Source organism: Nothobranchius furzeri, chromosome 12 (assembly GCF_043380555.1).
Source record: "Nothobranchius furzeri strain GRZ-AD chromosome 12, NfurGRZ-RIMD1, whole genome shotgun sequence".
Taxonomy (NCBI): domain Eukaryota; kingdom Metazoa; phylum Chordata; class Actinopteri; order Cyprinodontiformes; family Nothobranchiidae; genus Nothobranchius; species Nothobranchius furzeri.
The window spans coordinates 29,465,918-29,490,645 of record NC_091752.1 but is presented as its reverse complement, the minus strand read 5'-3'; the positions used below and the strand labels follow the sequence as shown (position 1 = coordinate 29,490,645).

Below are 24,728 nucleotides of genomic sequence, written 5' to 3'. Positions count from 1 at the left end.
CGCTCAGCAAAAGGGAGACCACCGAGCCCCAGCTGGGCTCCTCTGTCCCCTTCCTAATCCGTCACGTCCCTGGTCGCATATAGCGCTTGATTTTGTTGTAGGTCTTCCAGAATCTCAGGGCTTCACATGTATCATGTCTGTGGTCGACAGGTTTTCTAAAGCATGTCATTTGGTGCCTCTTAAAGGCCTTCCCTCCTCCACTGTTACTGCCAAACTCCTTGTGAAGCATGTTTTTAGGCTGCATGGTATTCCCACGGAGATTCTGTCTGACCGGGGTCCCCAATTCGTGGCTCGGGTCTGGAAGGAGTTCGCAGAAGCTCTGGGCGCCAAGGTCGCCCTCACCTCCGGCCACCATCCTCAGACTAATGGGCAGTGTGAGCGGTTAAACCAAGAGCTGGGTGCCATGCTGCGTTGTGTCTGCTCCTCCCAGCCCAACACCTGGAGCACACATTTAGCATGGATCGAGTATGCTCACAACTGCCATGTATCCACCTCCACCGGTCAGTCACCATTTGAGGCGTCTCTGGGTTACCAACCCTCACGGTTTCCACAGCAGTCCTCGGCTTCAGTCTCCATCCCGCAGTTTCTCAGGGGGGCCAGACGGGCATGGGCCTCTACCCGGGCGGCTTTGGAGCGCACTGCCTCCAGGAACAAGCAGCTGGCAGACCGACACCGGCGCCCCGCCCCGCTGTGTTCTCCTGGTCAGAATGTTTGGCTGTCTTCCCGGGACATCCCACTAAAGGCCTCCTCTAGGAAGCTCCTGCTGCATGTATAGCACTCAATACTTAGTCGGGGCTCCTTTTGCCTCAATAACTGCAGTAATGCGGCGTGGCATGGACTCGATCAGTCTGTGGCACTGCTCAGGTGTTATGAGAGCCCAGGTTGCTCTGATAGTCGTCTTCAGCTCCTCTGCATTGTTGGGTCTAGCGTATTGCATCCTCCGCTTCACAATACCCCATAGATTTTCTATGGGGTTAAGGTCAGGCGAGTTTGCTGGCCAATCAAGGACAGGGATACCATGGTCCTTGAACCAGGTGCTGGTGGTTTTGGCACTGTGTGCAGGTGCCAAGTCCTGTTGAAAGGTGAAGTCTGCATCCCCATAAAGTTGGTCAGCAGCAGGAAGCATGAAGTGCTCTAAAACTTCCTGGTAGACGGCTGCATTGACCCTGGACCTCAGGAAACAGAGTGGGCCAACACCGGCAGATGACATGGCACCCCACACCATCACTGACGGTGGAAACTTTACACTGGACCTCATGCAACGTGGATTCTGTGCTTCTCCGCTCTTCCTCCAGACTCTGGGTCCTTGATTTCCAAAGGAAATGCAGAACTTGCTTTCATCAGAAAACATAACTTTGGACCACTCAGCATCAGTCCAGTCCTTTTTGTCCTTGGCCCAGGCGAGACGCTTCTTGCGCTGTTTCTTGTTCAAGAGTGGCTTGACACACGGAATGCGACACCTGAATCCCATGTCTTTCATGAGTCTCCTCGTGGTGGTTCTTGAAGCGCTGACTCCAGCTGCAGTCCACTCTTTGTGGATCTCCCCCACATTTTTGAATGGGTTTGTCGTCACAATTCTCTGCAGGGTGCGGTTATCCCTAGAGCTTGTACACTTTTTTCTACCACATTTTTTCCGTCCCTTCGCCTGTCTGTTAATGTGCTTGGACACAGAGCTCTGCGAACAGCCAGCTTCTTTAGCAATCACCTTTTGTGTCTTGCCCTCCTTGTGCAAGGTGTCAATGATTGTCTTTTGGACAGCTGTTAAGTCAGAAGTCTTCCCCATGATTGTGGTGCCTTCAAAACAAGACTGAGGGACCTTTTAAAGGCCTTTGCAGGTGTTTTGAGTAAATCAGCTGATTAGAGTGGCAGCAGGTGTCTTCTATATTCAGCCTTTTCAGAATATTCTAATTTTTTGAGATACCAAATTTGGAGTTTTCATTAGTTGTCACTTATGAATATCAAATTTAAATGTAATGAACATTGGAAATACATTGGTCTGTGTGCATTGCATGAATATAATGTACAAGTTTCACGTTTTGAATGGAATTACTGAAATATTTTCAACCTTTTGATGATATTCTAATTTACTGGCCAGCACCTGTATTTACAGGGTTCTTTGCAAGCGCTATGGTACCTTAGTTGTCCTCATAAACCTCTGTTTTGCATAGCTACATTCACCCAAGCCAGACAATAACTGTCCTAAATAAATAGCTTCTTGTAAAGCGGCTGCGAGGGACATGTAATCCGCCTCGCACGTTGAAAGTGCCACTGTTGATCTTCTTTTTGTCTTCCAGGAAATGAGTGAACTGTTCTCACTCAGGCTAACACAGTAACCTGATACCCTGCGTCTATCCTCTTCACTGGATGCCCAGTCTGCATCACAATAAACTTTAAGCCCAAGCACGCCTGATGTGTTTTTGTTAAAGCATAACTCCTTTTCCTGGGTTCCTTTGAGGTATCTAAACACATGTTTAACAGCATTCCAGTGTTCCTCTGTGGGATTTCCAAAATACGGAGAAAGTTTACTCACTATAAAACTCAGGTCTGGACTGGTACAGGTTGAAAGGTAGATCAAACTTCCCACTGCTTCCCTGTACTTTCTCGCTTCTGTCATTTTCTTTCCTTTGTCAGAAAAGTTTAGGTTTTGCACACAAGGGGTTGCCTTGGCTTGCAATCTCTCATTCCAAATCTTTCTAGTATTTTGTTCAAGTACTTACTCTGTGACATTTTGACTTGGTCTTTGTTTTGTTGAAAATTGATTCCCAAAAAATTATTTAATCTCCTTAAGTCCTTCATTTTAAATCTGTCAATGAGCAACTGCTTCATATCACTCGATGCTTGTTCACTGTTTCCTGTGTAACGGAATGAAATGACTGTTTTCCACCTAACAGTCATTTCCCCCCTCTCCTCAGCAAGAACTAATCTGCATGAGATATTGCTCAAGGTCAATTGCATTTTAGCTCATTTGGGATTTGTGGCTTCAGTTGAGGTATTATTTCAGCCTTTCCAATGTTAAGCAGCTGCTCCCCATTGTAAACCAGCTTGTTGCCATGGTTACGCATCATAACAAATGCTCAAAAAATGAAAAAATTGCACTAAAAATCCTCTAAGCTTCACAACACCAGAAACAGAAAAGTAAAATGTCCAAAAAACACAGTTTTTCTTGAGAAACTAGAAGAAAAAATGTCCAAAAAAAGGCAAAACTTACATTTAGTCAACAGAGCTACTCCAACATGCAGCCACCCAGAGCAGCGCAGTTCTGGAACAACCCTGCTGTAACGTGTGCTAACAACGAGCTAATTAAACCATAAAGTAATAACATCCACACTGTTATTACTGGTATTATTTCTCACAAGTCCAGTAGCAACAAAGACAGGTCACCATCAGTCTGTGATTTTGTAGCATCCTTCAACTTCCTCAAACTACTGTAAGAACATGCCAATGTTCACTCTGGTTTCATCTCTGCTTCGCTTCCAAAGACATTACTCTCTTACTTTTACTTCCGGGCTCTGCTACGGAGCAAACAGAAAGTGCAAACTTAGTCTTTTTCTTCTTCTTGTGCTTTTTATTGATAATATGCAAACTGAAAATGCTAATCGCTAGCATTACAGCTAACAATCATAATGCAGGTAAAGAGCTCCATCTATAAGCCACCTACCTGCTTCACAAAACTGTCAAGTGTGATGTTTGGTCTGCAGAGTGCAGAATGATGTCAAATATAAAACTTGTCGACTTTCTAACCCAACAATCTCTGAGATCATTGTTAATGATCTAGCTTAAAGAGCAACTCACCCCCAAATCAACCCTTTTCTTGCTGATAAACTACATAAAGCTGGGCGGACACTGTGCGACTTTTTCACTCGTAGCACTCAGCCTCAGCTCAAACTGTACGACTTCCTCGCAGGGAAGATCTCACGAGTCATGTGCTCACACTGTACGACCCAGTTCTCGGATGCGACCTGACTGCTCACACTGTATGTCTGGTACAAGCCCCCACAATGCGGCTCAAAATTTGAGGCCAACCCGGAAGTACCAAAAATTGCAGTTCCACCCTCATCCGCTGGGGGCTGGTGTCAGAAGCGAGCAAATCCTCATTGAGTCCCATGTTAAAATTACCAATTTCACAGCAGAAATAAACATGTTTACAGCCTGGTACCAAAACATGTTTTTTGTTTAAATGATCTAGTTTACACTCATGACAACTCTGAGGGGGGTGAATTTTTTCCTCACTCTGTTTAAGTGTATTAAAAGCCTAAAATTCTGTATAATTAATGAGCATCCGACCCACGTGACCACAGAGCTAGCTCAGTGGAAAGGCCTCAGTAGAGCCTCGGTCTGGCTTGGAAACTGCTCCGGCATTTTTAATCTCTGTGTTTGGGAATTCTTTTTTGGATATTTTTTGTGCAATTGTTGGACAAAATGACTTGCTGTGGCATTAATTGCACTAATAGAGCGTCCAAGGAGTCTCCACTTAATCTTTTTCAGTAAGTAAAATTATATTTATGTATTTTAGGTCACTGCCAAGCTGAGCTTAGATTTTAACATGTACTGTTTAACCATGAAATTTAAATTTAATAGGGTAAAACCCAGTGCATTTAACATAATGCTGCACTTTAGAAAATGGGTTGAAATATAACATGTTGGTGGAGCTGGGTTCCGACTATCGGCTTGTGGAGCTCTCGGGGGATCTCTATTTTCCACCCTTTTCTTGGGTGCATCTGTCAGATCGTGGCTTCTGTGTGCTGCGTGGGCTGCCGGCTTTCAGCAGCTTTCGGGAGACCTCTGTGTTCCACCCGGTTTTACCCAGCGGTCAGCCCGGCGTATCTCTGACTCAGAAGCTCTGGTGTTGTGCACAGTTAACTCCGGTTGTAGCTAGGTTGCTACCTTCGTTAGCTTAGCTCCCACCTCCGCGTTAGCTTTGGGTTAGCTTCAGGTTAGCTTGACCGGGTGTCATCAGTTGATCCCAGCCTTACAGCCAAACCAGCTTGTTGCCATGGTTACGCATCATAACAAATGCTCAAAAATTGAAGAAAAAAGCACTAAAAAGCCTCTAAGCTTCACAGCACCAGAATTTTCTTTTTAACTAGTTGCTATTAGTCAGGCTAGAAGCCAGATAAACTGGGTTATAGATGATGTACTCTCTTCACATAAAAATATAATGTACTGATTGTAAAATGCATTCTACGGAACATAATGGATCATCATTCAAAGCTACATATTTTCTTCAAGGTAAGCTGGAAAATAATTCTAGCTTTCAATAAACACTTTAAAATGGATATTACAACTCGAGTTTAGGGCTTCTTGTGGGACTTATTAAATAAGCTTATATCAGAGCAGTGTGTTGCATTACTACATCAAATGTATTGCTATAATATATTATAGTAATGTATGTGGTCTAAATGTGTTCTACAATGTGTTAGGACTGTCGTATTCCTGTGTAGAACAGTCACGGGTGTCTGTCTTCCTACAAATGCTCGGAAAAATATAAATAGGCTACTTTGTGAAGGAATTACGACATAATATATAATTCAATAATTACAAAAAATCACCCGGGGGAATGCGACAATATTCAATTTTAGCGATTTGTCCCACCAAACGCCGTTCAAACTGACTTACGGCGCTGGGATGTTTGGAACTATTGAGAGCTCCGTGAACCACGTGACCGCGAGTTCAAAGCGTGTCGCAAATTTCTACAGCTCTGCGTGGGGGCACTGGCTTGTCTTGAACACAGGAAAGGGGATCCTTGTGGTGAAAGCATTTTTGGGATCCACACAGAGATCTAGAGCACCTCCAACAAATGCACGTTTCGGTTTCCCCCAAATGGGGGGCCTACTGAGCCTCTCTTCCCGGACCCCGGGACCTATCAGCTGGCTCTGAATGTTTGTTGTTTATGTTCCTTATAATACAGAAACTTCTGATATAATATCTAACTTTAAAATATATGGAACTAATGAAAGCATCTTCATCTATTGTTTAATAAGCTCAAATCAGACCTAGTTTCCAGCAAATGACTGAATAGTTTACTGCAGACCTCCGGCTCCATTTCCCACGCACGAATAAAAGGACAATCACGTGATGTCAGTCAGACTAAAAATTGTCAACTCACTTCAGAGCTGCTCACAAACGTTTACTTTACCTGAAGTCTTTGTCAGTGGAAGTCATCTTCTCCAGCAGGTTGGAGATGTAGGAGACACTCGACATGGTGACACTGTCACAGCTGACTCCGTCGCCCAGATACTTTTAATTTTGGGATAAAGGAGGGAATGTGGGACGACAGATATACCCCAACATGGCGAGACCGGTGGGGAGAGAGGACGACCAGTGGCCGAACCTGATCCTTGGTGGGTTCGGGTAAAAATAGCTGTCGGGTCAGACAATTGTGGGTTTATGGCGTCACCTTGTGGTCATCTGCGGTAACGACGTGATAATGTGCGGTCCAAAAGTCAAAATCTGAGATATCTTCAAAGATCGAGTGGGAACTATTAACAGATATTTAAAAGACCTGAAAAGTAAACACTTATTCCTCTTAAGACGGTGTATATTTTTCTTTTGATGACGTTTTCACTTCCTGTCCACCAGAGGGCAGAGGAGGACTTTAGTTAAATCAACTTTATTTCTTTTCAGATTTGAAAATCCTCCACAAGAACAACTCTGACCCCTGGGCAAATTTTCAGTGTTTATTTCTTTCAAGTCATCCACTTAATAAATAGAAGCAATTCAAACCAGTTACACCAGACTGAAACGGGAGTGAAACAACCTGGCTCCAGAGGAATAACAACAAAAACATGATTAGTGTGCATTACTGAGCAGGATTACAGTGGAGTATTGTAAATGACACGGTGTGGCAGCTGCCTTGAATCAGACTGGTGATATTAACACGAGAAAACAGAAGTGGGACAGGTTTAAAAGCACAATAAACAATAATAATAAAAAATAAACACAACATCCAGAGCTTTAGTAAATAACAAACACCTGAAGGATTTTAAAAATATTAGCATGCAACTGATGTGACTAATGTCAGGCTTCGTACAGTATGGTCGTTATTATGTCAGAACATAAGGCTGATCGTTAGCGGAGACTTGTTTTTTATTGTAAATTACAGAATTGCACTTCTCTTTCACTTAAAAAGCTGCTGCTTTCACGTCGTTCAGAGTGGAATTCAGCCCTTTAGTACACGCCCACTCATTATTTCTCGCGTTTCCTCCTCCTTGTGCATCTTTGATCCTTTAAATCAACAAGCAGAGTTGGATTCGCTTCAACATCTGTGATCAGTAAAGTCCCAGAGGACTTGAATCGGATCTGAACCCTGGTGTGGATAAAAAAATATAAAAGGATCTATGGCAACTTTTCCAGGACTAAATGTGTCTACAGTGTTGCTTTGAGCAAGTGAATAAAGCTGTTGATTCATGAGGTGACGGGAAGCCAATCCCAAATTTAAACGCTCATTTCAGACATGAGGAACAATTTGCATCCTTAAAAGCTCCCTTATTTAATTGGCACAAAGTGGTCACAAACATCGATGTCCCCATATATGTTAAAATAAAGCTCTGTGGCTGAATTTTATTCAGAACAAGTCAAACAGCTTCAGCGTCGACTCTGTAGGTAACTGTGCCGTTCTAAGTCAGGGGTAAGGAGGAAGGGTTTAGGTGGCCACTGTGCTGTCTTTGGCACATAAGTGCAGTTCGGACCCATCTCGGATGTGATGTAGCTTTGTTTAGTCGAGCGGGGCTTCCTGTTAGTCCATCAAGAGAAGCCAGAGCAGTGGAGCGGGTCAGACCTCGCTCACTGGCAGATCAACATCATCCATGCTGAGGCGAGTTTTGGGCATATGGGGCTCAAAGCTGCTCCGCCGTCGCCAAGGCGACTCATCCGAGTTAGCGATGGAAGTCGCGGGTGGCTGACGGGTCACTTTGCCAGGCGCGTCTCCTGCAGGGACAGGCGTGCCGACGCGTGGCTGTGAATGGGGCGTGGCAGCAGGCTCATGAAGTGCTCGCTGTCCCATGCCAGGCTGTGAGTGTGGGTCGCACGGGACAGCGGACCCCCGCTCTGAGTAGCTCGGTGGCACTGCAGATATTGGCGTGCGAGGGACGGGGGTACTTGCTGGGCTGCGGTAGAATGTGGAGCGGCTGCCGAGGTCCTGCAGCGGGACACAGAAAGACGAGGAATCAGCCAGGCGAGCTGCTGTTAGCGAGGGGGGGAGAAAGCAAATCCTGATATGCGTTTATTCAAAAAGGCTGGCACCAGCAAGATGGAGCCTGGAGGGTGTAGAAGCTGAAGAGAGCAGACTTGGTGGTGGTAGTAGTAGCAGTAGTAGTAGAGGAAGCAGGGTTTAGTTGTAAGTTGCAACAAAAGGTCAAACAGTGTCTTTGGAAGCAAATGGCTGGTTGTTTATTATTTCACAGCTTTTCATGGTCAGATTTCAATCGCTGAAAATAAACAAATGGAAGAAAAGAGAAAAACACAACAGACACGGTGAAAGCAGGAAAGTAGTTGCTGCTGGTGAAACATTAGTAAGACACACATGACATCGATAAGACACCAATTAAAGTATCAAGAAAACAACAAAAACGGCCTTAAGCATTATAGATCGGGTTGGGCATTGTTTGAATTTGAACAATTGCAGTTCCAATTCCAATTCCGTGTTTCAATTCCGATTCTTTCAAGAGGCAGAATCCAACCATCCATGGGTCTTCCTTGATGAAATCATCCGACCTTTAACATGATTTTTAATTCTACGAACAATAACATCAGCTTTAAACACAGAAAGAAAGAAAAAAAAAACACTTCCAGCACAATCAGCGCGTTTGTTTCTGACCACAACCAAAGTACGGGAACTGAAAAGGTCTCTAGGATGAGAGGTAAAATGCCTTCTGCACAACCAGAAAAGTCCAGCCGTTCTCAACCAGAACTTTCAGGACGATCATGTCTAGGATGACATCAACGCTGCAGCAGTAATGAAGTCTAAAGAGAAACTGAAATGTAAAAACTCACCTCACACCGCCTGGAGTTTGAACTGGTATTAAATTCACTGTGTTGATGCTTTTTAATCGAGCTTCCGCATCTTATTTTTCATTACTGGATGCAAACTCTACGTCCCTCTCTCAAAGTTGGTGTGAGGGAAAGGAGGGGGGAGATGCAATGCTGCACACTCAGGGTCTGCGAGCTGCAGAGTAGGAGCGACAGTCTCAAAGGCGATCAGAATTTACAGATCAAACCCCCCCCCCCCCCATGGACATCAGCTGCGGACTTGTCTTCCGGTCTGGGAATCAAAACTAGGAATCGAAATTTTAAAATCTGAACAATTAAGGAGAAACACCGAAAGTCCCAGTTTCAATGGACGCTCGATGCCCAACCCTAATTATAGACCACTAAAATTAATAAAAATTACTCAACTAATGTCCCGTTAACCCTTTAATAACTCTTAAAAACTCATATATTCGGCTAAAAAATGTATAATAATAATAATAATAAAAAGGTTGCTAAATGTCACACATTTAGACACAGACATCGTGTTATGTGAATAAGAAAAGGGAAGAAAAAACATACAGGCAGCGAACAGGAGGGAAGAGAAGAGACAAGCAGGACGTCACACATCTAAGACAGGTACACAGCTGCAGCAGACTGCAGAGAGAGCCGGACAAGAGAGGAAAGAAGGTGTGAGTGACAACAGTGGCGACAAGAGACACCGGTGTCTTAGCTGGCCGTGGCTCTGTCTGTGTATCAACATCTTTACCAGCAGTGAAAAACGGCAAAAGCAGGGCAAGAAAATAGGAAAATGCTTTATTTTAACTTATGAAAGAAGTTACTGGAGTTTTGAGATGCAGGCGAGGTAGAGTTGCTACATCAAGTTCAAAGACATTTTAAGTTTTGTGTTAATTCTACAAAAGACTTGTACATGCATCTGCAGAATCTAATTAGTGATTAAAGCGTGTGCAGCTGCAAAGAAAATGTAATTATTTAAGGAAGGATTGTAAAAGTCTCCCACAGTTTTTGTATTTTTAATCAGAAAACACAAAGGCTGGCCTACTTTCCTTATATCTTGTGACAGTCGGAACATTTCCAGATTATTTTATATATATATATATATACATCTGTATGCTGCATGATATTTTTGGGCATGTATGACAATGTTGCCGTAGCTGCATGCACAAACTGCACTGTGCAACCCAGATCACCTAAAATCTGAATGCAGCGGAACAAAAACGTATTCCTGAGCCTAATGAGACAGTTTAGCCAAATGAAAGCGAAGGAAAGAAGAGGTAAACAAGAAAAGCGTTAAGAATGAGAGCGTGAAAGGAGGAAGACCGGATAAGTTTCTGCAGCCATATTTGGGATGTGGCAGATTCTTTAGCACAAGGGGAAAAATAATAGAGCAGCATCAGGTGCAAAAAAAAAAAAAAACCTGACTTTCTTTTATATTAGCCGTTCTCACACACGCACTGCAGCTCTGAGGTGCTGTAGAGGTATATTAAAGATGCAGTGTTTAAAAATGTCGGCAGGATTTGTTCTGGACTGCTTGTGGACATTTCCACCTCTCTGAAAAAGTTAAATTCTGCAGGATTAGTGCAGGAGAAAATGGGCAAACAAGTCTCCCAAAGCGCCGACTAAAGTCTTTTCCTTTTATCTGCAACCTTCTGCATGTTCCTCTGAGCATTTCTGGGGTTCCTGTGTGAAAACGGCTAATGTCTACAGCTAAAAAGGGCCAACAAGTGAGAGGTGAAAATAAAAAAAGTATTGGAAAGGTGAACTTATAACAGCTTATAGGGGGTTTAGACGAGCTGACGTACGTGCTGCTGCACTCCCCGATTCGCGACGTATACCTCTGTATACAAGGGTTCGACAGCCGTCTGGCCTGCCGCATCTGCAACAACACAGCGCAAAGCAGGATTAGAGCAGATGTTTCAGGCTGTTTTCCCACTGGGAGAGGAGGCAGTGGGGAGGGTGTGACAAAGGAAGAAGAAGACAGAGGGGAAAGAAGAGAAACAAGGCAGGAGAAGAACGCTGTGCAGAGATTTATCCCAGGCTAGGAGGAAGGGACAAACCGATGCTCGAAACGAAACTCGAGTTTCCTCTGACGTGGAAGGTTTCATGTCTCATCGAATGCTTTTGTTCCCCCCTGCAGACTGATGGAACTAAACAATGAAACCTCAGATAGTTAAAAATTATGTAAAAATTGATTCTCACTGAAGCAGAGTGAGATTATGTGGGAATAAGAAACAGAAGATGAATAAACTAGATTAAAACCACACAAACAAGTTTCATTCATTATTGTAAGTTCGCTCTTCCTACCACTAGATGTCACTGCAAACCTCGGGCTCCAATCCTGTCACTTCTTTAAGGGATTTCCACCCAACCTGAGTTGAAACAAAACTTGGTGTAGCATGTGGTGCTGTTGGAGATACGTACAGTGGCAGCCGACCTCCCGGGCCCCCGCTGGGCCACAATGGCCCCCGAGACAGCCTTGATCCAGCTGTGCATCTCCTCTGGACTGTCCGCCTGGTAAAAGCAGGAAAAAAGAAACAAATGTTACCAGGAGCAGAAAACAGCAAGAGGCAAAGACAAAATATGGAGAATTTAGCAGTTGTAGCTTCATGATAAAAACTACAGACCTGGATATAAAACGTCCTTGATGTTGTGACAACTTCAAACAGATTATCTCTCATCATGATGTCACTACAGCAAAGAGGAGAACGAGTTGAATCCCATTTGTCTAATCTAGAACTGATCTAAATCTAATCTTTTTTCAAACACGATGGGAAAATGCCGGGGCATGTTAAATACCTCTGTTTGCACTCCTGGACTTTATGAACTTCTTTTAGCGGGATCATCCTCAGAGGCTCTTTCTCCTAATAGAAAAGAAAACGCTGTCCTTACCGAGAGTCAAGAGTTCACATTGACAGAAGAAGCGAGCAGAGTGCAAACCCCAAACTAAAACGCAGACACAGTGTCTGCATCTGTCGGGTCTGTTGATCGCCGAATACACAGATAAACGTGTCAAATAGGGCAGACCTTGACAAGGACAGGGTACAGGATGTGCAACACACACACACACACACTCTGTGTGCGTTTGTGTGTGTGTGTGTTTGTTTAAGAGAGGCTGGAGTTAGCCAGGCATGACTGGACATGTGAAGGCAGTGAATTCCAGTCTGGGAATAATACAAGCTGAAACTTGGGTGCTCCTCCTACATCTGGGAGCCTGAAATAAATCCCCGTTTACTTCTTTAAAATAGTTAACACCCCCAGCCCTCAAAAAAGCATAGAACAACACTTAAGTGCTCTATATAATTAATAAAAGCTAATTACCAAATCTGACTTGAAGTAACTCATGGAGTTTTCTTCCAGGAGGAAATAACGACGTTTCCAGTTCTTCATCTGGGGGGAAAAAAAGGAGACAATGTGTTTAGAAATGTTCTGTAGCTTTCCAGCTAGAGTACATGTGTGTTTCTGCAGTAAACTGGGAAAAAAAGAGCTGAATCAACAGTGTGAAGAGCCTCTCTGACCCGTGTGAAACCCAACCGGTCTAGAGAACCCTGAGGCAGCATGAGTCACTCACTACAGCTCCTTGCTTGACGCAGTACCCCGACTTGATGACAGTGTGGTCCTGAGCTGTCCTTCCCAAGAAATATGGCAGCTGGCTGTGGGAACGCTGCATCGCCTCACGCTCTGATTTGTTTGCAACGTCACCGCCTTCGTGCTGTAAGTGTAAAAACAAGATTTGATGTTGGATATAAAAGTTTATTCAGGACAAAAAGAGCAGACAAACACACACAGCTTGTCTGAGAGCAAGAGCATGGATGACCCGTTCAATTCTGGTAGCCAGTGATGATTAAAATTGCAATAACTTTGCAGGATGTGGAAATTTTATCCACCTTCTTGGATTATTTGTTGACGCTGTAACAAAAGTTCAAACTCCATTGTATTTTTGAGCAATCATGATCAAAAGTTACCATCAAAGCGAATATTGAGTGGTGGTGATCAGAAAAACGGAGCAGCCAATCAGAGCAAGCCTGTGATTTTATTTTCTTCACCAGGGGAAGCCTTCATAGATTGTTTTTAGAGACAAGTTGCAAAAGAAACTCTGCAAGCTATAAGAATGAGAATCATTGGACCACATCACTATGAAGCTACTCTCGTTTTTCCCTTAAAGCGTGGGAGCTTTGTCCTCAGCCACAACATCCATTTGGACACTCGTATACCTGTGTCGGAGTGACAATGGGCACGCCTCCAATTATCTCCGTCTTGTAGGAAACTTGTTTCTTGGGTCCCACGACGTCAGGCAAAGCCCTCTGGTTCTCCGAGTTCTGCTGGTTGTCAGATAACTTTGGCACCTTAGGGAGAAACATACATCTCTTAGGTTTAAGTAGAGCACGTACACTAGCATAGGAAGCAGTTGATGAGCTTTAAACACATTTTACATCCATTCTCTCGCTGTGTGGCCAAGAAAGAGACCATAATGGAAACGGTCCTTTATCCCAAAACTCAACTCAGCAGTCCGGCTTCCTGTTAGTCATGCTTTACTCACGTCTATTTCCTTGAAAATGTTCTTAGTCCGTTTGAAGAAATAAAAGAAGGAAAGAACTTTTTCAACACGAAAGAGAAGATGGCCAAATGTTTGACTCACAGTGATCTTTGTGGCTTTATTGAGAGTGTTGACCCAATCCACCAGGTCCTGCTGATCATTGGCCTGCAGGAAGTACTTCCTCATCTTCGCATTGATGACTAACGAGTCATAAAAAGGTGTAGGAAACAATAGGAGAGAAAATAATTACTGTCACAAACACAAACATCTGATTGACACTGAATCAAACATCAGATAAATGCACACACCAGTATTGGCTCAGGTAAGTTAACACCTGCCAGTTCCTGCTCATTAGAATTTTCATGAGGACTGGACAATATCTTGAGTTAAAAAAACAAAAAAAATTGATGTATTTTCAAACAAGAAGACCCAATAAAGTTTAGATCAACATAAATATAAAACCAGTGAATTTAGAATTACCAGGCGTTGCTACCACTAGCTTACCACTTTACCCTCTCTGACTCTAATCGATCATCCGGTTGATCACGTGTTGACAAAACTTACAGAAAAGTTGTTCTCCAGTCTAGTCTGTTTTCCCGAAAGAGGACATTCCCAGTACATCCTGGGATAAGAGTGCTCAAACTGTCGTTTTCCTTCCATTCAACAAGGATGTTAGAACTAGCTCAGGCTAGCGTTGTTCCACAGCTAGCATCCCTACAAACGATTATATGTTGCAGACGTTAAAGTGGGTTGGGACATGCTACTGTAAGGAGGCATGTCTTGCTTATGATGTGTTAAAACCAAGCCCACATAATTCGGGTCTTGATGTGAAGCAAAACAAGAGTGACAAAATTTGCAGTTCCACCCTCATCCGCTGGGGGCTGGTGTCAGAAGCGAGCAAATCCTCGTCGACTCCCATGTTTAAAATACCAATTTCACAGCAGAAATAAACATGTTTACAGCCTGGTACCAAAACATGTTTTTGGTTTAAATTATCTAGTTTACATTCATGACAACTCTGAGGGGGGTGAATTTTTTTTGTCACTCTTCTGTTTAAGTGTATTAAAAGCCTAAAATTCTGTATAATTAATGAGCATCAGACCCACGTGACCACAGAGCTAGCTCCGGGGAAAGGCCTCAACCTGAGCCTCGGCTCTCGGGAGACCTCTGTGTTCCACCCGGTTTTACCCAGCGGTCAGCCCGTCGTATCTCTGACTCAGAAGCTCCGGTGTTGTGCACAGTTAACTCCGGTTGTCGCTACCTTCGTTAGCTTAGCTCCCACCTCTGCGTTGGCTTTGGGTTAGCTTGTAGCTGCATTGCTTCAGTTCGACTCATAATTGTCGAGATGAGTCGTAAGTTTGGAACTTTGGCTGAGATTCAGGCTCTGGCACAAAAGGTGGATACCATCAAGGAGCGAGTGGACGGATCAGCACGGATTGGGATTGATTAATTACGCCATTATTGGATCTAGAGCGGTTGTAGACCAGCAGAACATTAAGGCAGAGAGGAAAGTATCTCTGTCTGTCACCAAAACAATTTTAATCTGAATCTGGTGCCCTTGGAGCCCGTGAGGCTTAAGTGATAACTCCCCCCTCAGAAGAAATGCGGAATGTTGCCGTCGCTATGGTAACTCTTCTCCCTATCCCAGCCTGGGCGGGACTGTGACCGGAGAAGGCCGTGGAACCGTATATAGGAGTCAATGTGCCCTCTAACCCATTATCTCCCTCCCCTGTCCAAACAAAAGTGATGAGCGCTGCTCTGCGGCTGCATGCACTGAAAGTGAGGAGAGTCCAAACCCTACCTTCCCACCTAGTGGACACTTATGTTGCGTAATGTCTGAAGTCTGTGTGCATATCTGTCTGAGGTGATTTTTTGCATAGCAAAGCTACCCTCTCTGTGGAGAGTAACTCTGAAGTGCCAACTTAAATATGAAAGCAGGTCAGAAATGGCCCAGGCTTTTTGGTGTGCTACATTAGACAACTCAAGACGTCCCTTTTTAAATAACAACAAGGTAAATGTGGCTTTAATACCTCTGAGCTGCATGACCCATGTAAGTGTAATCTGCTGCGTAAAAGATGCATCTACTTCTTAAAATTAGCACATCATGATATATAATGTTTTTCTTGGGCAAGAATTTGCATATTTTACGATATCATGAGAGATACGATATGACCGATTCACGTGATACAAAATGGTGCCTTGTTTTGGTACCCATCCTTCATTACCAAGAACTTGCGGGACAGCGATTTGCCAATATAGACAGCAGTGCATGCGCAAAAGCATAATGTTGTCATTAGCTGCCTGCGGCCGAGCTGTAAACAGAGCAAGCAGAACGGCAAAGAGAAAGCCTCTAATGTTTGGGTCCACTTCACTAAATGCGATAGGTGACTGGGTGATAATGAAGACAACATCAACAACGATCTAAGGGAGGCATTATTGTCCATCTGCTCCAGCAGGCCAATTAACTGTTAAAGATAACGTTAGCTTGATATTTTAGCTTTCGTTCATATCAGCTAATGGGTTAAGAGCATTCACTTTCTCCTTAGAACTCAGAGGTCCAGTTTAATTTGCAGTTTATAAAACTACAAAGACCCACCTATCACACAATTTGTTCAGAGGGGAAAGGAGAGGAACTGAAGTACAAGGAGCTGTGTTTTAGTTTGTGAAGCACCACAATATTAAAATACTAACAGCTGTTTGGTATAAAAGTTTGTTTTCATTTCATTTGTAGTTTTTAATACGCAGCCTCCTCATCATAGTTATTCTAGAGAAGATGGAAGAAGAATGATACGAACTGTCACCATACAGCTGGTGTGTGAAGATACAACTGATCCTGCATTTACTTTCCCACTGTGGTGGCCCAAAAGGTACAGTTTCCCCCCGCAAACTTCTTTGCAAATGTTCACACCTATTTGAACAAGAGCACAGCACATTTTTAATCCCAGAAATGTTGTGGTCAGAAGCAGATTAGCTCTGGATCAGGATTTAGGAGTTGAGAGATCTCCTCTCTGCCAGGAATCCCTCAGTTCTGCTGTTCAAAGCCTCCTTGTGTCTTCTGATTCATTTTGACACCATGGTAATGAATTACATTAAAGCTGGGCTGGTATAATTGTCAAGGCCGAGCTGTAAAAGGCACAAGGCAAACACTGTGTCACAATTAACATCATTCATTCAAGTTTCATGAGTTTCCTCCAGCTCCCAGACACATCCAAGGCTTCCGTCATTTTTTCAAATACTTCTTAAATAAACACAACGGCCAACACTAATATTTTAAAGTTTTGCAAAGACGCAGACGTGTTGATGCTGGAGAAAGACTCAAGTGTTCAGTGAGTACAGTGGTGCTTCTCCCTCTAAATAAAAAACACACCAGTATTTACTGAATGTGATCAATTACTGAGAAGGTTTTTAGTCTGAAATCATCTGAAGTATGATGGCTACTGGGTACGTTTTCTAGGAGCAGGAAGACAGGGAGACGCGTTTATAGATAACAGCTAAACATGTGGTGCACAAAAGGCGCTTTAAAAATAACCCCGTACATCACTGAATCGGGTTCCGATTAGGATGTCGGCATCCTGTTGAAACCTCAACCAGGCATGTGGAGCACACATGGCAAGACAATATACAGGCACGCACGCACAGCAACACGGCCAACTTCTTGTCACTTTAGCATTTCCTGTGATTGAATCTGATGGAAGGGGAGGCGAAAGGCTAGTAAACAATAACAAGAATGGAAGTTTATTCCTAAATAACCCGATGATGGCTCAGATTTAGGAAACATGTCTCACTTTCATCTTGCTCTCAGAGGAATGAGAAGTCAAGGGCACATGAAGACATTTCTTTGTCGTAAACGATTCTCTGTGGGAGCGACGTAAGGAAACTTTATGTCCCTGACAGGAACTAAATCAAAGAAGAGCAGGGTTGATCCCGAACAAAGATGTTGAGCCTTAAAATAAATTAGAAATAACATTTAAGAATGAGGTAATGGGGGGAAAAAAACTACACAACAGAATTTCTAAATAAAACTTGATTTGTGTTTTTAAAGAGTCTCTTTCTAAATGCAAGTTTTCCCAACATTCCTTGAAATCTCTAATATTTGTAGGAACGAACAGATTCCAGCAGCTGAGACAAGGAAGAACATTATGTCGAACTGGGCCTCGACGCTACATTTTTAGGTTTTATATGTTAATGCATCAGTTTGAGGTTTCCATGCCATTTCAAAGCAATATTTTTAAACTAAGGGCTTTAATTCAATTCAATTAAAAAATACTTTATTAATCTCAGAGGGAAATTGATTATTATTTAATTGAAGTGGGGGAAAAAAACATAAAAGCCTGACATCACATCACAGTGATTAGATGAGTGTTTGTTTCTTTAGAAAAACGATGGATAAACAATCTGCTCAATGTTACAGAAAACATTAACAGTTTGGATAATGTAAGAAAATGACTAAATGTGTGAACGGGACGCCACATGCAGCTAGATTGGTGTTGGCATTAGAGGTCGACCGATATCCAACTGTTGTTTAATCTTAATTTTGTGCACTGCTCAGTGTTAAGGTCAGACATCTAAATAAAGTTAATCAAACAAATCAATAAACTGACCAAGTATTAAATATTCAAAAGCGGTAAATAAAAATACATTTTAGTTGAGAATAATTTTGAGCATGTCATATGCAGATGTTATTCGAGAATGTAAATATTCATTTAAATTAAGTCCTGGAACAGCACCAGGCTGCCCGGGGATGTGCCTGACTTTTAATCAGCTTTATTAAAGGAGGTGTATCGGCTGATGCAGATATATGAAAAAAAAATGGGTAAATATCGTCCCGAAGTATCGGTCTATCCCTAGCTAGCATGCCTTGTCTGCCGCTTTTAGGAGTGGGAAACAATAAATTACCACTGCAGACGTTTACAGCAAATAACTGTAAAGGATGCAGCAGTGATAAAGTGACTTTAACCTTTGAGTACAATGTCCTTTTATACGTCTTCAGTTAGGTATTTGAGAGAGGGGGAGAGCACGAGAGAGCGACAAACACCCAGCGAGCAAAATAAAAATAATCAGCATTTATTCATCTTTGATTGTTCACAAGTGTAAAATATCTGTCTGAGACGTGACCTTTATGTGACAGAACCCGTTCCCCCCATCGCCCACCATGCTGGCCAAGTGGTCACTGACTTGGCTTTGCCATCATTATTGACTCACAAGTGACTAAACTGTCTCCTCATTCTGCCTTTGTGTGTTACAAAGCATCAAGCCTTCCAATGAAAGCACATAAAAGAAGGTGGAATCCACCAGAGTTCAGAGACAAAACCAACATTCTTGAGATGCTTTTGGGATCATTATAAAAAATGTTGTTTCCACTAGAAACTCTACAGGAAGTCTTTAATAAGTTAGACCAATATAAAGAAAAAAGGAGATGAAAAGCTCTGACAACAGACTCCGCTGACGATCTGAAGTTTACTTGCGTCAACATGAACCCAATGCAGCCTGCTGCTGGCTTTGTGTTGACTAAACATACAACAGTGTGTCTCTTCATGACAGGAGTAGTGCAAAGAGAGCAAACATTCTCACTTCATATTAAATTAACGATACATCTTACCCTAATTTACACCGGATGCATGAGCGGTGCGTTACGGTAACGGTGCATCTGCACGGCTAACAGAAGCCGTTATAGTCCATGTGTTTGGTTTATGCCTGACGCGTCGCATGTCTCAAAAGCACAGCTGAAGATATGCTTGGGTTATAATTTGGATGCGTCATGCGTTAAGAACTGCAGTTAACACAGAGCTAGACAGGAAATCAAACAATCTGCAAAACATCAGGTACATTTCTAAATTAAAGACAAATTCAGATTTGTGACACATTTACAAGCGATCAAAAAGCTCATTTGCTTTGTGCATCTTTTGAGGACGGCATCAGTGTGGTTTTTGTCAGGGATTATGAAGGTTTTATCCTTCCAGTGGAGAATCACAACCTCACTCGGGCTTTCCGCCGGATGCGTAAGCGGCGCGTAACGTAACAGACGGGTTTTACCGGTGAACTCAGCAGGTTAAATCATTCATTTAGCTGAACAGTGTGACGCTACGCTCCTGGGATGTATCCAAGACACACCCAGTGGAAACACACCCATCGACAACAATGGCAGCCATTAGCTGAGTATTTCACTTCACAGATATTACAAGACGATTACAGTTATACATGACAACAGATGTCCTTTTTACAACAACACCAAAAAGGAGAAGGCATAAACCAAAATAATAATTTGGTTTGGGCGTGGATGGTGAGTTAAAAAAAAAGGATTGGGATAGACGTGCCGCTGTAGACGGTACAAACCTGCATCGCTGCCATAACACTCCAAACACATCTGGTATTAGTTAAGTATTACTCTAAACCATTGGCTCTCAATATAGAGTATATGAGCCCCCAAGGGGTCCTCTCGAGTTTGCAGGGGGTCACCTCAATTGTGTATGTGCTACAATTACCAGTTTACCCATATTAGATTTGTAATAATTACATTATAGTCTGAATAACACACCCACTAGTAAAATGAAAGCTCTGGATAACAGTTATAAATCTGTATGTCTGTATAAAGTCTTTAATTATTCACTTTTAATGTGTGTATGTGAGTAGGAGTTGGGGGACCTGGCTTGTCTTGGACACAGGTAAGGGGGTTCTTAAGAAGAAAAGGTTGGGAACCATTGGCCTAAACCACTAATCACATCAAGCCTGCACCTTAATAAAGCAGATTATCATTAATATCTCAGTAGATGCTGAAGGTTCATAAATTATAGTCAGATAAGATATTCGACACCTACTTACCAAAGCAGAACTCCGCTTTTGGTCTCAGCTTAGTAGCATCGCTGACCTAGAGGTGGAGCAACACAGTTGTTCTTTTACCAATTCTATCAAAATGTTATTGTATATCAGTGAAATCGTATCTTATTTTAGGGAACACTACAATCGTTGTTCTGTTTACCTTGGAGATGTAGGTGAGCTTGAGCGAGCCGACGCAGTCTGTACCAACAGGAAGATTCTGAGGAAACATTTGTCAAAAATAAAAACGAGAGCTTAAACAAAAGTGTATTGTTGCAACACCATCATTGTTATTGACTGGACCTTTGTGGAAAACAGCTCTGCTGAGCAAGCCGATGTAAGTACAGCAAAGTCTGGCTGCCCTCCATAATAGTTAACACCAGCGCTTTGCTGTGTTTCAGAAACTAAGAGAGCCAGATTTAACGGCATTAAATTTTAACTGTTTCAAATCTATAAAAAGACGTGGACTTAATTATTTACTATTTCTCTTGCAATGTATCTTTTATGACTACCTCATGCAACAGTGCACTTACAAACAGGGTTTATGAGCCAGCGTGAAGCAAACTACAGAATTTTACCCATAAACACACACATCAAGAATCATAAACACTTAAGGGCTCATTCAGATATCTAGAAAACTAAAGGTTTTTATTTAAACCATCAGCTTCCTCCAACCCTATCCTAAAGCTGAGTCTAAAACCCAGCTTGCCTTAAGATACTCCTGTCCCTAAAATATGGGCTTCCCAATTTTGTCAGCTAGAATTACATAATTACACCTTCCTCTGCCCTCGTGGGGCTGCTTGGCAGTGGAAACATTTAGAGAACGCTTCATTTTGTTTCTGCAATGAATGGAGAGCGCTTAGCCACGAGGTTCCTGCAGTAGACTACGTGTGTTTCGTTACTCTGACATAATCTTATAACTACCATTCTGTTATAGCTACAAAAATAAGCTAAGCTAACTCTGCTCTGTGTGGTTACCTGTGGGTTGTCCATGAACCACACCAAGCTCCCCTGCTGTGTGTCCAATATGAAGTAACGTCGGAGAAACTTTCCACTGCTCTCATTCTCCTCAATGTCCAGAAAGCCACAGATGCGGTTCTGTCGGTCCACATAAGGCATCTCACCGCCGGGACATTCCCTGGCCTGCTGAGGCCGGGAGGGGAGAGCGAGGAGCGCTGACGAGTGGGATGGGGAGGAATTCCTGAAGGACACGGGGGAAACAAGAGAAAGAGAAATTTGTGAGGCAGGAGAGAGGAAGTGAGGGACTTCAGTTGTTTGTGGCGAGTCTCGCTCCCTCCTTCGCTCTGCATGTGCCGTGTCTGTGGTCTCCGTGCCACCTGGAGCTCACCAAGCTACAGTCAGCGAGTAGATCACATGACACAAACCAAAACCCCGCCTTCATCTTTTATACTAGCCTCACCCACCCTCCCTCTCGCTCTCCATCTTCTCTCTCCGGGTCCCTTTTTCCCTGTAGCTCACACTTCACACACTCTCCGTCTTCTACGTCCCCTGCCCCTCCTTTTCCTGCTCTCCTTTTTCCTTTGCAGTCATCTCCTTTTCCAATTTCCAAGCTTCCTCCTCCCAACTGCTCACTCATCTGATTTGGCAAGCCTCTGTCCAGCCCCCCTTATCTCCTCCTCTTAGAGCAGAGCAGAATAAAAAAAATAAAAACACCACGGTGCTCGGCCATGTTCAACAGACACATACTGATTAGAGAACAGAGACTAACCTGGTTAGTTTAGACACAACCCTGAAACCTACTATCTTGTTGATGAAAAATAAATAAATAAAATCAATTAAATATATTTTTTAATAAAATAAAATAAATAAATAATAAATGATAAGGAGGGCCTCTGTGCAGTCTGGTGTGTGTGTGTGTGTGTGTGTGTGTGTGTGTGTGCATGTGTGTGTGTGTGTGTGCATGTGTGTGTGTGTGCATGTGTGTGTGTGTGAACCTTTACGTCTCAATGTCAAAGCCTGTGTGGGTGGCTAGAGTGTTGCTGTAGGCGTGTTGTCATCAGTCTGTTGAATCCGGTCTTGAATAGAGACTAAAATATGGGATGGAGATGAGTCGGTTGAAAGCAAAGATAAAGACGTTCTTTCTCCACAACATTACAGGCTCTGTGTGGGTGCATGGGGAGGGGGGGGGGGGGGGGGGGGGCAAAGAAGAGACAAAAGGTTGGGTTGTTATGTGCGGACTCTGAGCTGTGTGCATGTCAGCTAGAGCCTCCGTGTACCCGAGTTGTCTCATTTGACACACAGCCACGAGAAGAGGGCCGAACCGAGGCGACCCTCCCAGCATCACAAAACACTGATTCACCATCCGACAGGATTCAGTTACAGGAATTAAATGGTGTAATAAAAATGAACTTGTCATCTGTTGTATAATTGCTTTATACAAGTTATTGATCACTACTGTTTGTCAATCACACTTATCATGAGGATGTAATCAAGGAGAGCCGAACATAATGTGATCATGAGGATGTAATCAAGGTAATCCTGGTGGAGGTGTGCAGCTTTGCACGCACATCAGGGAATGTATAAGGAGCAGAGCAGAGCTCAGAGCTGTTAGAGCTGTTTGAAGGATTCTATTTGACGAGGTTCTTGGATTACATGTGTTATCATGGATTACGTTTTCTAACTGGGGTGTTCAGCTCTCCACCCATAAGCAACGGTAAGAGAAATGTTTTGTTCATGATTGATAACTTGTATGAATGCTGGTTGAATAAAGCCTTGTTGTTCCTCTAATATTCAAGTTGTGTTTCATTGTTTCTGGCGTCGACTTGACAACGATCCTGATTAAATAAATATAAAGTGTAATAAGAGACTTTGAGTCTTTTAAGGTTATTAAAATAAAATAAAACATTTTATTTTAGAACATTTTTGGCGTCACGAACAGGATCAGTCAAGCTATTCCAGCAACAATGAAGTGTTTTTGGAGAAGCAAAAAGGAGCCGAGTGCTTCTGGGGAGGGAACGCCGATTCCCGTGCCGATTCCCGTGCCGATTCCCGGCTGGGAAACGGAGGAGTTCCGATCCATTGGTGATATGTTAAGGCAGCGCGGTGGACGCCCTGGGCCGTGGGGAGAGTTAAATGGAGTGGTCAGCCCCGCCGTGGTGCTGGACCGTTTGACGCGGATAGAAGTTAAAAAAAAAGCGCCGCTGGCAGGAGTGAGAGATATGATGTGGCTTTTTGCAGAAGCATGGAAAAAACAGGAGTTAGAATTGAGCAGTTGTAGAGAGCGAGCGGCGCAGGAGAAAATCCATGCTGAAGAAGTTGAGAAATCATGCTCAGAGTTTGAGCAGAGAGTGTGTGTGATGGGGAAAGAGCTAAAGCATGCTCAGAATGTTTTGGATAAAACGCTGACTTTTGTGTCTCGAGCGCAAAGGAAGGAAAAGAAGCGACCTCGTAGAACAGGTCCTGCTCAGATCCGGGCGTTTGTAAAGAATGTTGGTGAAGATTGGGACCCGCAGAAATGGAACGGGGATCTTTGGGGGGATGATGAGGAGGAGGAGTGGGTGATTAAACCTGACCCACCACCTCAGCCCTTGTATCCATCATTACAGAGGATAAAGATGTCAGAACAAAGACCTATTACTAGGCGTCGGCGAGAACAGCAAATTATTCCACCAATACTGGTAGATATGGTGGATGATCAGGGACGGCCGGAACTCGATGAGGCGGGTAATATAAGAAGGATGTTACAACAGCAGCCACAACCCGCCCCTAGGCTGCTAACAACGCTAGAGGATTATTCACAAGATGAGTTAAATCACATGAATGGGAAGCTGAAACAGCGCCCAGGCGAACCAACTGACTCCTGGCTTAATCGCCTTATGGAGGATGGCGCGTGTGATATAGCCATAGATGCCGGTGATGCCATGAGATTTTCAGGATTAAGTACTGATGCACAGATAAATGCTGAATACAGGGCTACAGTCCGGGCATTGCCAGCTGATGAAGATTTCAATGTGGGGGATGCATATGCTCTGGCATGTCATGTAATCTATCCTACCACGGCGGACTGGTCTGAGATTAAAGGGCAATGGCAGACAGTGAGAGATGCCATTCAGCGGCTCACCAGACTCACTATTAGAGAGCAAGTGGCTCGAAACGGGGGAGCTGGAGTGGTGGACTGTAACATCTCTAAGGCAACTAGAGATCACCTCATCAGACATGCCCCACCACATTATAAACCCATGGTGACCAGCTTGTTGTTTGGCGCGGCAGACCAGACTTTTGCCGCGATAAAAGATCGTCTTGGCGAACTCACCACGCTGGGTGATTGGTCTGAGACGAGGAGAGAGGGAGCTAGAACTGAAAATAAACCCAGGATTGATCCACATTCAAGGGGTCGTAAAGGGGGGGCAATGGGCCCCTCTAGAACAGATCTGTG

General features: G+C 43.5%; 2 protein-coding genes across 10 annotated transcripts in view; both read right to left on the bottom strand.

Moving 5' to 3' along the window:
* LOC107375928 (cullin-associated NEDD8-dissociated protein 1) overlaps positions 1-6,332 on the bottom strand; it is a 50,332-nt gene extending 44,000 nt beyond the window's left edge. For both annotated transcript variants that reach the window (XM_054750290.2, XM_054750291.2), the window contains exon 1: positions 6,137-6,332. In XM_054750290.2, coding sequence (XP_054606265.2) covers positions 6,137-6,201 — 65 coding nt within the window. In that variant the 5' untranslated portion in view covers positions 6,202-6,332. The remainder of the gene's footprint in view (positions 1-6,136) is intronic.
* Positions 6,333-6,979: 647 nt separating this feature from the next.
* Positions 6,980-24,728, bottom strand: part of LOC107375926 (pleckstrin homology domain-containing family A member 1) — a 40,598-nt gene continuing 22,849 nt past the window's right edge. The window contains exons 2-14 of one of the 8 annotated variants that reach the window (XM_015944755.3): positions 21,311-21,533; positions 20,496-20,552; positions 20,339-20,384; positions 13,622-13,719; positions 13,197-13,328; positions 12,554-12,694; positions 12,304-12,372; positions 11,782-11,846; positions 11,610-11,673; positions 11,407-11,496; positions 10,788-10,861; positions 9,547-9,621; positions 7,682-8,137 (exon numbers count right to left, since the gene is read on the bottom strand). In XM_015944755.3, coding sequence (XP_015800241.1) covers positions 7,906-8,137; positions 9,547-9,621; positions 10,788-10,861; positions 11,407-11,496; positions 11,610-11,673; positions 11,782-11,846; positions 12,304-12,372; positions 12,554-12,694; positions 13,197-13,328; positions 13,622-13,719; positions 20,339-20,384; positions 20,496-20,552; positions 21,311-21,451 — 1,284 coding nt within the window. In that variant the 5' untranslated portion in view covers positions 21,452-21,533 and the 3' untranslated portion in view covers positions 7,682-7,905. Of the gene's footprint in view, positions 8,138-8,253; positions 8,427-9,546; positions 9,622-10,787; positions 10,862-11,406; positions 11,497-11,609; positions 11,674-11,781; positions 11,847-12,303; positions 12,373-12,553; positions 12,695-13,196; positions 13,329-13,621; positions 13,720-20,338; positions 20,385-20,495; positions 20,553-21,310; positions 21,534-24,728 lie in introns of those variants that run through there. The other 7 variants (XM_015944758.3, XM_015944757.3, XM_054750293.2 and 4 more) reach the window with 7 other exon arrangements.